General features: G+C 30.4%; 1 protein-coding gene across 27 annotated transcripts in view; it reads right to left on the reverse strand.

Moving 5' to 3' along the window:
- LOC126767913 (tropomyosin-2) overlaps nucleotides 1–16684 on the reverse strand; it is a 44978-nt gene that overhangs the window by 11424 nt on the left and 16870 nt on the right. For 6 of the 27 annotated variants that reach the window (XM_050485675.1, XM_050485688.1, XM_050485671.1 and 3 more), the window contains 5 exons: nucleotides 11286–11419; nucleotides 9837–9954; nucleotides 5348–5418; nucleotides 2939–3014; nucleotides 2207–2269 (listed from right to left, as the gene is read on the reverse strand). In XM_050485675.1, coding sequence (XP_050341632.1) covers nucleotides 2207–2269; nucleotides 2939–3014; nucleotides 5348–5418; nucleotides 9837–9954; nucleotides 11286–11419 — 462 coding nt within the window. Of the gene's footprint in view, nucleotides 1–808; nucleotides 872–2206; nucleotides 2270–2938; nucleotides 3015–4435; nucleotides 4507–5347; nucleotides 5419–9836; nucleotides 9955–10972; nucleotides 11091–11285; nucleotides 11420–16074; nucleotides 16405–16522 lie in introns of those variants that run through there. The other 21 variants (XM_050485686.1, XM_050485682.1, XM_050485685.1 and 18 more) reach the window with 11 other exon arrangements.

Here is a 16684-nt window from a genome sequence, read left to right on the forward strand (position 1 = left end):
CATTAATTAAAATTGAGAATAACAATTTGTGCAATTCGATATTATACATTTATACATTAATATATATGTATATGTATATAATAATATCGTATACTTTTCTGATTGCATAAAATATTTATGCGTGTGATATTCACGCGTTTCAAGCAATGAGGGCGCATAATAACAATAACAACAAGTAGTACAAAATGGGGAAGCTCGAATTAAAGTAGCATTGGAAAGTAATTTTTTAGACAAGGAAAGAATATAAATACTAACCATTTACAAATTTTTTAGTTTTTTAAAACTCATATTCACATAAATCAAGAGGCGAACGCGGATATGTGGTGTCTAAAAAAGGAACTTCAACTTTAAAAAAATATGGAAGTAACAAATACTTTTTTTTTAACACAAGTTTAATTTAATTATGGAATTATTATTTTGGGTGAAGCTTATAAACTTTTTTTAACCTTTTTAAGTATCTGAAGTCCTATTTAAAACAGTAATTTATATGGCGCTCTTTGACTTTGGTAATAAAAAAGTGTAGACGTACTGCACAAATAAAAATAAAAATTATTTAACGATCCAGAAAGCCCCACAGTTCTCTAAGCTTAAATTTAATTTTCGATATCTCTGAAACTGTGTACTATCATAAAAATTAATAGTTTGTTACATCACACCCACACATTATTAAGTATTTATACCCATACACCATTTGGAAGCTACTTAAGAAAGGATATGAAATAATACTAAATTTAATAGCCTGTTATTTGGCAATAAAAAAGAAAAATACTGGCAAGTAATTTAAGTATTCAATAAAACGCATTAATACCTCTCTCAACTGATGATCCAAAAGTCTGATTTGACTCTCGAAAGTTTCCTCTTTTTGCGTGGCCTACAATTTATGACACATTTTTATGTATGGTCAAGGGGAACAGCGGGTTAGCAAACACAATACGTAGATATTTTAATAAAAAATGCCGCCGCCAGTAGTCAACAATAATATTGGTCAAATATTGCGTTCGGTATTTTTGATTTATTTATTTGTGTTTTTTTTTTTTTTTGCATTTTAACGAAGTAGACAAAAAAACAAATAAATATGTTGTCATTTTAGTAGGTGCATGTTGGTTATTAAGTGAGCGTTTGACAGTAGTGTTATTTTATTATATTATTTTTTCGTTGACATTTGAGCGCATTAAATGTTATAGAACAAAAGTAGAATATGCAAAAACAATAAAAACGTTTACGTGCAAGAAACGTTTAGATGTGGCGTTTTTATTAATTTTATTTAGTATTAGTTTGCAGCAGTGGTGATAGCGGTTGTGGTAATATTGTTGTTGTCGGCGTTTTATTTTTTATACATTTGTTGTTGCATTAATTGTTGCCGGCGAATATATAATTCAGTCCGTCAACACATAAATATGCAGTGTTTTTGTTTTGGCGTGGAATGCAGCAATAATCATGATTAAGTATTACAACAACAAAAAGTACAAATCAACAACAAGCAAGCAAGCAGAGCGGGTAACACATGAAAATAAAGAAAAAAATAAATATTTGAATTAACAGGTTAATCATAAGTTTTTTAATTACAAATAAACTGAAAATTAATTAAATTATTGATGATAAAACAGTTTGTAGTAATTACAACCAATAAGAACAATAAATCGGTAGATATTTTATATGCATTGCAAACTAAATTATATATAATATTTATGTTTTGAGCAGGAGCTTGATTTAATGTTAGAGGCTAATCACTATTTCTTTTTTCTTTTAATATATGTAACAATAAATCGAAGATATAAATACATATATATATGTATGCATAACATGTATGTATGTAAGACAATAATATGTTTAACAAAATTAAACGCAGAGCGAGCAGAGGAGCCAACGTGACAGTGTGGTCCCCATGTTAAAAAAATCAAATGTTGAATGTAGAGGCTGTTCAAGACGAGTAGAATTGCAACAGCAACAACAAGCTACGTCGTGAAATTATAAAGGTTTCCTTCTAATATATGATATTTTTAATAATCACCGAGCCTATTATAAAACTTCACATCATTTAAAGAAAGTATCGCAAAACAATGCTTAATCCTTCTTTTGGATTGATAAAAAAATTAACGCTGTTTCACAGTTTACATTGTTTCCGCTAAATTTTGTTTTTTTGAATGGGTCCATTTTTTATTGAATTCGCAAAAACTGCAATTGAAATTGCTACTGTTTATAGTACCTCCTTTAGACGGGTGTTCAAGGTCTTGATTTGGTTCTTGTATTCTTCCTCACGTTGATTGGCCTTTATGTGGTTAAACAGCGAAGTCGACGAAGTTAAGTTTTTAGAATAATTAGCGTTAAACCAGGGGAATAATGGAGTTATTTATAAAAAATTTATGAATATTTTAAATTAGAAAATTCGGTTGTAATACAATTTGTAAATAGTTTCAATACTTAGTGTAAAACTCTTATACTTAGTAAAATAAAAGAAAAAATAAAACAATAATTTAATCAAATAAAATAAAAAAGTAATAATAAAGATATAAATATTTCTCTATTTTAAGGGAATATTTAGTACAATTCTGAAAGTTGTGTGGAAATATTTTTTAAACAATTGTTATTATCTATTCATTAAGAATTACGGAATTATGATCGTTGAGACAAATAAGAACTTAACGAAATTAATTCTATCAGTTTAAGTAGAAAAAAATTTTTTTATAAATATAGAATATGCTATTATTTCAGCAGCGCAACAATAATTTAGCACATGATTACCTTAAGTTAACGAAATTCTATAAGTTTAAATTTTAGTTAATTGAAATATGTATAATTTTGTGTGGAATAATAGACTTTCAGAATAATACCTCATATAAAAATTAACTCTTATATAATGAAATTAAGTGAAATATAAAGAAATGGAACTTAAAAGAAATAAAATTTTATAAATATACGAAAAATTATGCATACTGACCTTTTCCTCTGATACTTCCAGGGATTTCAAGTTGTTGCCAACAACGCGGAGTTCTTCCTCAAGCTCCACAATTTTGCTGTTAAACAAGTAATTTTTAAATAATCAATAAGAGAAATGCCATGTATGTATGTATATTCGCAGAAAAGTTTAAGCCAATTTTTGGAGAAAAAACACACGAACTCACTTATTATGCGAATTTCTGTGTTAAATTATTTGGGTACAAAATCACAGCCGCGAAAAGTATGAAATGCAAAATTTGTTGCCGACAACGACAGTTTTTGCTTGCGACCAACATCAACGAGTGCTTCAAATGACACTAAAAAATGGTGTCAACAAATCAAATTCCTAGCGATAGCGCAAAAAACGGCAGAATAAATTAGCCAATAACTCAAAAGAAATTAGGAATAATATGAATGTTTGTTTGTGATATTTTTTTGAAAGCCCAAAGAGTAAAAATTGTACACAGTTTATAATATATTGATGAATTGTGTATGAAAATTTAAAAATCCAAGTGACACTTGAAAATCAGTTATCCATTTTGCGAACAAGATTTGTTTGTTTGGCAGTCACTTTCAAATCTGCCAGCGCCAAAAAAATAAAACAAAATGTAGACGAAAATATGTAGTAATTCCGATTAAATGACTGGCAACTCTGTAGGAACCGGCGAATCAGCGCCAGATGCTCATTATTATTAATACACAGCGCGTGAATGTGTCTGCATAGGTAAATATTGAAAGTACATGAAAGACTGATATATATGTATGTTGGTACACACATTTGTGCACCTCTTCGATCTCCAAATATTCAGTTGGCGTTTCACCGTTTCGCCAAAATAACAATAAGGAGAAATCATGGCACAAAAAACAACAAAAAATTTGAACGAAGAAATATGTTAAAAAATCACTGCATAGCAATGAGATTATTTCAATAGATGTGCCAGCTCAAGTTGCTTGCCATTTGCGGTAGGAATTGCTATTACACATGTGCTTTCAGAAGCGAAATATCATTTGATATAAAAGGAAAAACTATTGAGTCCAATGCTTTTTTGTGTACATACTGAGTTGTTGTTCCTGTAGCGAAGAAAAGTTATACGAAAACACCGTAGCAGCTCAAAACGTCAGTAATGACTGAATGATCAGCATGATCATGCATGTATGTATGTATATTCAAAATTGTTTTCATCGAAAAGTGTGAAATTGAAAATTGGAATTAGGCAAGATAATAAACAAAAATTCGTTACTCTTGATCAATAGGCGCATAATTATTTGAGTTATGCACAACAAATTGGCTATTATAATATTTCGATTGTATTGATTGCTATATTTTTTTAATTAACAAGTTATGCTGTTTTTTAAGTAAATTTCATAATTATTCAAATTGGCTTAAATTTTTCTACTTTTCTTCTTCTTCTTGTTTTGTAATAAATAGTTATTAGTATATAATATCAAAACGCACACATAAAATATAAATATAAAACACATTAAAAGCGGCACAAACCTTTCGCTAAGTTCAACTTTTTCCTCGGAACGTTCCAAATCCTGTTCCATGAGGACTAACTTTCTGGCAACCTTTGTTATTAGTTGGTTCCAATTTTTTAATTGTCAGCGCGGAGCGAACACATAGTGTAATGTACAGAGGACATTTAACAGGACAATTATGGGCGTTTGTGTCAGTGCCAAAGGCAGCGGCAAGGCGAGCGAGCGAATAGTGTTAATGTTTGTGACAACATTTATTCGTTTCGTTTTTTTTTGTTATCATTTGGTTAGCATATAGCGGCAATAATACATACAAAAAGTAAAAAATTCAATTAGTTGATATTTTAGGTGCAAATTTTGTTTTTTTTCATTTTTATGAATGTGAGAAATGTGAAAATGTTCGATGTGCACGCCTGCAAATGTTTACTACTACTAATTTTTGAATATGAATTTGAATGACTGTAACATTTTTTTAACTTTACTATACAAGTAAATAGGCGCATGCAATACAAATTTGGCACATTTTTGTTGATTATTCACATTTTCCAATTCATTTAAAATTTTGCTCTAACTAGCTAGCTAATCTCGCATTCAGGCAAAAATAATTAGATTTATGTATTAACATCAAAACGGAAATAAAAATTAAAAAAAAAGTAAAAAATAATAATTTTTGGTTAGGTTTCTTGCGTTTTTGTGAGTTAGTCGAGCAGAACAGATTCTGCGTGGGTATTAAAAAAAACCATAACAAATTCAAACTGAATACTTAAAACTGATTTTTAAAAATTATCATTTTTCCATAATATTTTTTATGCATATTGCATTTATTGTCTTATTTAGGGCATAAACAAAAGCAACAACAACTGTGTTAGTGCGCCCAACTGCTTTAGGGACAGTGGAGCAAAATTGGCGTTATTCATTCGTGTAGTAAACGTACTTTTCTCCTTGCTCGGCACGTTCCTCAGCACGTTCCAAATCAGCTTCAACCATGGCCAATTTACGGGCAACCTTTGGATATTTAACGCGTTCGTGTTGTTGTTGTGTTGTAGTTGTTGTCATATTAAGTTTTACATTAAATATTGTATAGTAAAACATTATAGTTGGAAATACGGGAAAATTGAGATACAAAAGATATACAGTTATCAGTACATAGAATCTTTATTTAAGTTTTTATCAAGAGCATTTTTGCGTAGGAAATGGCGAGCAAACAGCAAGAACACAGATGAATAGGCAGGCAAGTACAGATAACACAAAATCCAGTCCTTATTAAGTCGAGAACATCGCTTTTGTTTTAAAATGTAAAGTTTGATTTGATATATTAGTATTACTATATGTAAGTATGCATATTCTGAGTTGACAAGTAAAACTCAATAAGTACTTCACTTCAATTTATAAATTGTTTGCACTCTTTTACACAGAACATTAGAGAGGCATTAATTATGCAAATAATAAACTTAATCAAGAATATTATAATTAATTTTTTGTTCGTACTTAATGTTTTTTATCAACTCACACTATGATAACCTACAACAACTTTTGTCATACACATTTACATTTGTTCATAAAAGAAATAAAAATAAAAAAAAACTATATATACACGAATGATGTAAATAAAACTTGTGCGCTTACTTTGTGTACCCTAATTTTTAAACCTATATTTAAATAGATTGGTGAGCGCTGGATTGCATTTCTTCGTTGAGTATAATAAAAAAATATTTATGGTTTTTGTACAATTTCCCTTACATTGGTTTGTATTTAAAGGTTGTTTTTCAATAATCTTCATACTCTAGAATCTGTCTAATCTCTAAACACTGGCACAGTTATATAGTTATATTGGATCTAGCTATCCACAAATTACTTTGCTGTCGTCATAAGAAATTTTTTAATTATCAGGCGAAATATGCTTAAATTGTATTAAAACCTTTGCAATTATATAGATTGAAGGTATTTTAATTTTTTTTTTACAAATTTTACCTATCTCGGTTTCTCAGACCGACTTTAAAAATTGTTTTTGTGAAACTGAAAATTTTGGGATATTGAAACGATGTAAAAAAAATTCAAAGTATGTCAGACTTTTATCATGCATGGAAAGAATAATCTAATTAGTTTTTATTTCTGCAGGTTATTTCCAAATATTAAAGCAAGTCAGGAGAGCGTCAGTTTTTACTTATTGCAAAGGACATAGTATGTACATATATAGCTCAATTCAGTTTTGTCATTATATTAGCAAAATCAAAACTTTGCCATTAACATTATTATCCCTATTCTTTAACTATAATACAATATCAAAATACCAAACCTAAACGAAGTTGTAAGAATTTAAGAGAAGCGAAGTGCGTACGCATCTAGTACCTCCACAAATATGCATATTAATATAAGTATTTGTTTTATCATTTCTTTGGCTATGTTAATACATACCTGTATAACTTTGCTTTTTAAAATGAACAAATAGATTAGGTTATACTGGCCGGCAATCACGCCATTCATAGACCTACAGGTCCTTAATGCCAGATGTAGGCTCAGTTTAGTTAAGTATTCGCCATAATTCCTAGGTACGCAGTGCTGGTCTCTCTCATGCCAACTTCTCTACTTTCTGCATGTATCAACATTTATGCCCATTCGGCTCGCATGTGATCACAGTAGGTTGTAACATGTCAAGAGGCCAACCGTGTGAGTACGAAGAAAGGGTTCTTGATCTTGAACAAATAGCTTTGCATCAAACTTTTGATTTATAACGATTGCCTTATATGACTACATGTCACATAGTAAAATTGTGTTCACAAATAGCTCTTCGTCTCTAGCTTGAGGTAAGATGGCAATCAGTTGAATCACAATCGGGTTTAGTACCAAACCATACCAACCAAACTTCAGTTCAAACACATGATTCATCATTTCAAAGGGTGCGATGAAATCACCGGCAATTTGAAGAAATTTCAACACAAGAAAGTATTATAAGTCTAACCCTCAACAGCGTTGGCGAAAACATACGCAAAAGGGGGAAGTGAAATATGACGAAAGATAAACGTAGTCATTTCAAAGAAATTTGTCATATGAAGGCAAAAAAAATAATACGTCAATATACATATGTATTTTTATCGTATAATTTTGTGTTAGGCAAATATAATATGTACTGAGCGAAAAAATGTACTTCAGAGGCACCCTGTGCCGTTTTATGTTCCTCTAAAATACTTTCTTAGAAAAGTTTAAATTTAACATACAATTTGCTCAAAAAATGATTTAAATCTGATACACCAAAGATCAAAAAATGACCAATTGAGACCTAAATAAAAAATTATTTTGCAGTTCACTATTAAGTTGCGACAAAAAAAATTGTGTCATGTTGTTGCTAATCTAACTACAGAATGTAATCTTATCGCATGCCGCTGATCAATTATAAGTTACCATATCAGTTTTCTTCGATATTCCGTTTTCAAACTGAGTATATATGTATGTACATATGAATTTGTATAAGTTTTACAGTTTTCTATAGTCTGAACTAAAAAAATATTGCAAATAAAGAAATCCTTCGATAATAAATATTTTTATAAAAATCGAATACTTTGAAATGTACAAAAACCATTGCCTAACAACGAAGAAAAATGCTCCCATTGCTCCCATTTCATTAAAAACGACGTGCTATTGTCTCCATTATTTTGCTTTGAATCAATTAAACTTTCATTTTTATTTATATTCATATGAATTTAAACAGAATTAAATAATTGTATGTGCTGAGTTATATAAAATTTAAATGTCTAATATAAAATACAAGATCAATTGATATAGTATTTGACATTTTGTAGATAATTTATGTAAATATACATTTGCAAATATAATTGTTTAAACAACTGGCCAAAATAAATCTCTGAATTGTAGTAATTACATATTTAGATATGTACATTTTTTAGAGACTATTTGTCATATTTTTAAGTATTGCTCAGTTATTTGTTACAAAAGTAAAAAGTAACATTTTATAAAAAAAAGGAGTGCATGTGCAGGAGAATATGCAAATTATAAAATGTATTTTTTTAGTTTGAGATATAAAATTTCACCAGATAACCAATAAGTAAATCATAAAGTTATATATTAATAAAAAATGGTAAGACCAAAATTTGCAATAATTAATTTAATTTAAAATATCTTTATCGCGCGTGTATAATATTTGAAGTATAACTCAAGCATAATGGATTTTTTTTTTTATGTATAGTAAAAGGCAAATTTAGGCACCACTTTGAACCGCAATATACTTTGAGTCTATGCGTTTTTTTTCTACAATTTTTTATTTAAGATTTTTAAGGTCTTAGATTTCATGTTTCTGCAAAAATTTAGTAAATATCTCAAAAATCTAAATTTAAATCGTACGCATGTATGTATATATGTGTAAATATATAAATTTAGGAAGAGTTTTTATGGAAGTTTCTTCCGCTTTTGATCGTTACTTTTTAATTTGTATATAGCAAAGGCAACCTTACATTACTTAAAAACTTTTCTCGAGTAGAAGTCAGCACTTTCATCGCTCCTTCACTCATTAACTTTGCTTATTTCAAGTTAGTGCACATAATAGTTATATTTATTTTTTATACATTTTACATATTTAGTTTTCTTAACTTTTTTTTAAGTGAATATACAACATAGTAGCAGCACAAGTTTCATTAGTTTAAAAAACAATTTCAATATGTTTTAGTTAATTAAAGTACATATAAAATTATTATACAATAATTATTGTTATCTTTAGTTTCAATTCCTATATATCCGTATCAGTTACTGTGTTCCGGTTCCGGTTCCGTTCATGCAAATAGTGCATGCAAGCGTTGCCAACATTTCTTGTGTACACACACACAAAGCAACAACCAAGAAGAGATCCTTTACTTTGCGTGTAGTAACATCAGATTGCAGCTAACAACTGTTGGGCAGCGTTTAGCACATACATATTTACATATGTATTTGATTTGGTCATTACCTATTTATCTGGTCATTTTTTTTTTACTTCTCTACTAGTCATCATTTATATCAATCAACTCTCAACTAATGCATATGCTATTGCAAGAAATTGGCATTGTTACTCTTATTTTTTCGAGTTTATTCGCATGTTGACAATTGCAAAATCAAGTTACTTGCGAGGGTGTTGGTGCCGCTGTGTTGATATTTTTATCAACATTAGCAGCGTCAGCAGCGTCAGTAGAGTCTTCGACTGTATTCGTTTTCACGTCCGTTTTAGAGTCAGCGTCAGTGTCAGTATCAGTGCCTATTACTACATTTACATTATCGCTAGTGTTAGTAACATTATTAATTGCATTTGCAGTGGTGATGCTGTTGATATCATTGTTGGTAGTGAGAGTGGGTATGGTGTTTCTTAAAAATGAAGACGACTCAGCGATAGAACAACTAAGCTTAGCTAATAACTCAATGATTGGTTTATCATATTGCACCTCATCGTATTTCTTGTCAGCCTCCTCAGCAAGGAAACGAGCTTCCTTCAATTGATTCTCAAGGGCGTCCATGCGTTCTTCATCGGCAAGGGCGCGGTTCTCAAGAATCTTGCGAGCGCTGCATGTTATCCAAGATTGTTATAAAGAAGTTGATGTTATATCGATTTCAATGCCCATAGGAGACCGTTCAAGCAACGGTATGTTGTAAAAAGACGGCGATGATGCATTTTAGCACAAGCACAGCATTCAGGTGTTTCCATCAGTGCGTCGGCCATGTGGTTGTTGGTGTTGTAGTTACACAGATACAGGAAATGTTTTAAAATTGGTGTCAACATAAAAACATATGGAAGGCGCATACGTTGCGGTGGTGGTATACGTTGTTTATATATATATATTTGTATTATATTTGTTTGCACACATTTATACAGAAGGAATAGTCGTGTTTTGATTTTATTTCGTGCAATTTAGGAATATAGATAATATAGTTGAGTAGCGAACCATTTTCGTTGAGGTTGTGTTTTACCAAGATCACATATTGAGTTTATATAAATATTGTAGGAAATAAATAAAAAAAATTATTCATTGAGTTAGATAAATGCCTTTTCAAACGACTATAATAAGTATTAGAAAATTATATGTTCTAATTAATTCAAACATTTCCTTTAATCTTTTTAATCTTAGAATTCTTACAAATTCACATTACTTTTTTGTGTGGAAATAAAATCAATTTTAAAATGAAAATAATAACAATAATTCACATCTTAAAGAAATATTTGAATTAGTTTTTAAAAACATCAATAGAACATATTATACAATGCTTGAGCTTAACCTAATGTGCATATCTTAAAAAGTATTTATACAATAGGTTTTCATTATACATTATGTACCACACTAGAAAACACGTTAAAATCCACATACATATGTATGTGCTTACGTATACATAAATGGATTACATAAAACTTATAACTATTAAAAAATACACGTCGTAGAGAGCATTACCCACAAATAGAATAAAAAAAAAACTGGAGAGAAAATTCCCTAAACCTTTTCAAGAATACTCAAAATAAAAGTAAGCCTAATAACCCTAAGACCCTATCTAAAAGTAACTCTTTCGAGTTGTTTGCTGAAAAATATACCTCTTCATATTTTTTATCGGCCTCTTCGGCAATTAATTTTGCTTGGACTAATTGAGTTTCCAAAATAGCTACTCTGTCATCTTCCAAATTTGTACGATTTTCAAGAGCTTTTCGTATCCTGTATATTGGAATTTGTAATTGTTATAATTATTGTATATATCTGCATAAATTTTTTGTACTAGTATATCACTCGTATGAAAAATAAAGTACAAATTATATTTACCATACATATATTACTAAGTGTATATTAAATTTAGTTAATCTATAGTAATTAAAATCCTCTGTTGCAGTTCGCAATCAAAGGTATACTAACCGTTCGCTCTCATCGGCAGCTTGAGAAGCTTCCGAAAGCTTGGCTGTGGCTGATCCCAAACGTTCCTCTGAACGTTCCAAGTCTTCTTCGAGCAATTGAATGCGACGATTCAATGCAGCTACTTCTGATTCGGCCTGTAATTCAAATTAAATACCACACATAGGCAATAGAATTTTCGTTCCAAAACAAAAATCTTACTTATGTAATATTGAAAATAAACTCGACTATACTAGTGCTTATACATATATTAAGTATGTATATACAGTTGAACTTCCATAACTCGAACTCATGAATTGGCAATAGAAGTCAAATTTTATACAAATTTCCTTCCATATCTCGAAGTCTCTCTAACTCGATTTTTTGTGAATTGTGGTGATTCGAGTTAGGGGAGTTCAACTTTATTTATAAGAAATACTCAAATACTTTTTGAAATTTGCTTAAAACTATATTCCATGAACTATTGGTTTCTCAGAAAGATTAAATAGTGTGCCTACTTAACGAAGGCGTTATTCAACTCTCTAATTGCCTACTTTTTAGCATACAACAATATAAAACTTCTAACTTTTAAGTTGAAACCCTATAACTGCTTGTGGGTAAGCTCTCTTTTTATTTAAATAGTTTTATTGCAGCACCCAGTAAACTCCATTGGATCCGATTTAAGTTTGGTGAGCTGTAAAAATAAAGGGAACTACACGTTGCGTCTTCAAATATGTGCAAATATTTTGAATCCTCTCCTCAGACCTTCTTCAAAATGATTTCAAGTTTACTAGCAGCGATTTTTGCCAGCGTAAAGGCAACGATTTGGATATAGGAACGTATATCCGATAAAAATATGTAGGGCACTGGCCAAACAATTTATTTATTTTTTTTTTTTTTAATTATGAATTTAATTATGAATTATTTATATAAGTAATCCCCTTAAATGACCTTTAAAACCTTATCTATACAATGAAGTTGGCGTCAAGATGATCGTTTTACTGTGCGCCGTGAAAGTAACAACACAATAAATTCAAGTTGAATGACATCATTGGGCACGAGACAAATGACATGATTATTACCACTGAAAGAGACTATAAATTCGATATCTATTCACATGCCCTCCTTGTACATTAATAGAATTTTGTACTCAACAACAGAATTGACGAAACAATTTGTAATTATGTGTATGAAAGAAGAGTATACATATATCTTGAAATGGTAATTCGGAACAGATTTACAGAAATATTTGAATAAATATATTTTCAATGCTAATATTACGTTTAAATGATTTACTTCCAAATATTTAAAATTGCTGACATTTCCGTTGAACAAGTAAGCGAACTCAAGCTCAATGTGGTAGCGCTCATTGGCCAGCACCAACAGCACGCAATACCAGAGGGAGAAACGCTGCGAAACCACCACCAAATTTACTGAACAAGTTAGGCAAGCAATGTTGAAACATGCTGCAACAAAGTAATAATGTTGACTGGGGATATCCAAATAACAAAAGTGAGGGAGAAAATAATCTATATAAGCTAGATTAGGTAGTCACACTTGCTGCTTTCGAAACCAACAGTAGGGAAGAGTAAATATTTTAAAGAAATTATGCACCTAAGGCTGTACAAATCATATAAATTTACAGGAAAAGAAACCACAGAACAAGAAGCTCCGTGCACAAGTTGTGATATGAATTTGAATGAAGGTAAGCTTACGTCATCGCCTGTTAAGCACTCAAATTCTTGTATACATACATACATATATGCATACATATGTACGAACATTCATACATAGAAGCAAATATGCCAAACTAACAAAATCAACAAGATGAACAAAAAGTCCACGAATACGGGAGTGTAAAGAGAGAAAGAGCTTTAAGAAAATTGATAAAAAAAAAATACCATTTGCATAAAAAACTCAGGCAACAATAAGAACAATAAGCATAACAGTGTATCTTACACGTTTCTCAACTACTTTAAACGATATTCGAACGGTCATTGAATTGGACAAATTGCTAAAAAGTATTTAAAAATTCTAGACAACTTTGTCTCTTGCTTTCTGACATCGAATGAAACACAACAATTGAGTATAATAAAATCTTATAACCGAATTGAGAAATTAACCTCATTCGGAGTGAACGGATGGTGAATGTAGTAACCGAATCACTGGAGTGCTACAGCATACATATATGTACATACATACATGTGTAAAACTTTCAAAGCGGTCAAAATGTCATTCAAATTTCTTTTCTTCTTTGCAATTCTATACTATAACCTGCTGACCAGTATTTATTACACATACATGTATGTAAATACAGAAAACATTTATAAATTTGCCGGTATAGCGTTGCTACAAAGTATGAATTACTCGTATAAAACAAGTTAGAATTATAATTAGTAAAACGAGTAAAGATGAATGCGGCAACAAATCGTCTAGGTCATTGCATTGTTGCGAAGAGTACATATTTCTCGTCATAACATTTGTTAATAAATTTAGCCGGTATTTGTAGTTAATGATATGAAAATTGGTCACATGGCGTTGTCAGTAGCAACATACAATAATATACTTCCATATATTAACATATACATATATATTTATATATGTATGTATGTATGCAATGTAAACGAAATATAACTCACACATTACATTAACTATATGTTCGTTGTAATGCTATTGAGGTGTGTTCGCGTCAAACAAATGCTTAGAGTGCTAATGATAAATAATGCGAAGCACAAATTCATTAGAAAAATGTCACTGTTGATTGCACGTACGTATGTACATAGCATTTATGCTTATTTTAAATCTTCTAAAGATAGTACTTCTTTAGGAAACTATATTGCATTTTTTTACCAAAATCCCTGCTTTACGATTAAAAAAAACACGATCGACCACAATCATACATACATATTTAGCATAGCAAAAATATCTATAATTGCATTAGTAATTGAAAATAACACATGAAACGTGAAGGTCACCATTTACAATATTTAACTAATTTCATATCATATAAAGATAATTAAACTTTGCCTAAAATGTAATCGAAAACAAATTTTTTTAAATATTTTAAATGAAATATGTAGCTATTTTGTATGACATCAGTAGGGTATGACAACCCATACTATCTATGTAGACCTTCAACCCAATAACAATTACATAAACAGACACACAATAATAGCAACATTGATAGCATACATATACAATATTATCTTATTTGTATTTGTCTGTTTACACCCAGAAATTGCTAACAGAATATATTTGAATGAGATGTACTATACTATTTTTCCAACATTGAAATGGAGCACAAAACTACAGAATTTAATTTCCAGTTGAGGAAATCACTCAAAAATTGAAACGACCTAATGAATAGATATTCCCAACCATGCAGAACATGAATTATCACAACAGAAAGTCGACCCCCAGATGATACTAAATAATAGAGGTCGATTCCCACTGCAGTCACATTATAGCGATTTTGAATTACAATCATTCATCCCAGTTCAGTAGCGATAGCTAGGTTACGTACACAAATATACGAATAGTTTTGTGTGTACGAGTATGAATAGACTCAAATACCATAATACGGAATTAAAAATTCATTTCAAGTGACGTTTAGTTGAAATTTAAAAAACTTAAGTGTTTTTGAGCTAACATATTCAAAATATTTTCACAAATGAAAATAGTATGTATAACCCATATTTTACTTATTTACTTGTCTGCCACATAAATCCAATGATGGATTGAAAAAAATAGAAAAAGCAACTAAATCAACTGCACAAATATATAACAATAACTACTTTGACCAGTACCACTAAATACCCAAAGAATGCCATTATTTCAAGCGGAACTTAATTCCTGATATTTTTCACGGAATTTTAACTCAAATTTTAACAAAACTGACTATAATTATTTAAATTCGGAAGAGTGAAGACGGCTAAAGTTAAATTTAATTGGCGTAACAGTAACATATTAATTGCCTATACGCTGAATGGCAAACAGGTGCCCGCAAGATGTATGTTTATCAAATATATTCTTAAACCATTAATTTAGCAGCCGAGAGTTAATATTTTAAGCTGTTGATGGTGCCAATAACTGTTAATGTAAAAGATTGAGAATAGCTAAATAAAACTTAAGGACAAACAAGACAACCATTATAAGCAATATTTGCACTCAGTTTAAGCCTCAAAATATTATTGAAAACTGCTTTTTCAGGGTAATAAATGCATTTGTATGTTTGTAGACATACAAAGTTTTAATCAGTATAATTATAACGATTAAGACACACAACTTAGCTAATAAACTAAAGACACCTACACTAATTACTTAAATCTATCAATTAATTTCAATTGTTAAAAAGCAATTAATAATCACCGAAAATAGTAGTTTGGAAAATGCTGATGCAAGGAACAGTTCTCTAAATACAATATGTATGGCAAATTTGCAGATATGGCAATATTGACACAATATATTTGACGTTTCACCATGGCAGTCGTGCAAAGTAGGATGCGTCATCCTTGTCGCACATATAAGCAATTAAAACAAAAGTTTATGGAATCGTCACATCGAAATCAATATAAATTTAGTAAAATAGAATCACAAGTTAAAAATAAATACGTTCATCTAGATTATAGAACTCGCAAAAAACTATTCACAGTCCAAATCTCAAACCTCAATGAGAAACCAATATTGATGTTCATGGATAATTTATAATTATTCCAGCTACGTGATAACGACACCTGTGCCTAAGCTACAGTGCATACGCGTACACGACCCTCGCCCCTTTACAACCCTTAACAATGATCGGAGTGGAACTTACTTCTTCTCGTCGAACCACCTCAAGTTGTAAACGCTTGTGATATTCCTCACATTCATCTTTATATTTTTCCATTTCTTCTTTGGTCTGGCGCATTTTCTTTTTTAGCACATCCAAGAGGGTGCCTTGTGGAATGCTGGTCGTCATATTTAACTGTTTTTTTTAAAGGTGGGGTAAAGGATGGTCAACAACACTACTGTTGCACAATTTTTTTTTTCAATGAAAGCACACAATTTCGGCTCGATCGTTGTGGGTAAAATACTTTTCGACTTTGCTTCGCACTTTTACTGATGGTTACCACGAACACAAACGCCACACAAGTATTACTTCGAACTGGAAAAAAGATAAACGAACTTTCGTTTTTTGACTCTTGTGTAATTTAAATTAAATATTATCCGGCGAAAAACAACTTAATTAGATTTTGAATTTTACAATTTATTAGTTTTCGTACTTTTTTCGCAGCACCAAACGTTATAAAAAAATATTTTTGGACTTTTAGAAAATGAACACGGCGGTGGCAAGGGCTAAGACAATAAAAAAAATATGACACGAAGAATAGCGAAAAATAAAGAGAAGTTATGAATGCGGAACGCAACGAAACGAAACACACTAC

This window comes from Bactrocera neohumeralis, chromosome 2 (genome assembly GCF_024586455.1).
Source record: "Bactrocera neohumeralis isolate Rockhampton chromosome 2, APGP_CSIRO_Bneo_wtdbg2-racon-allhic-juicebox.fasta_v2, whole genome shotgun sequence".
NCBI lineage: Eukaryota > Metazoa > Arthropoda > Insecta > Diptera > Tephritidae > Bactrocera > Bactrocera neohumeralis.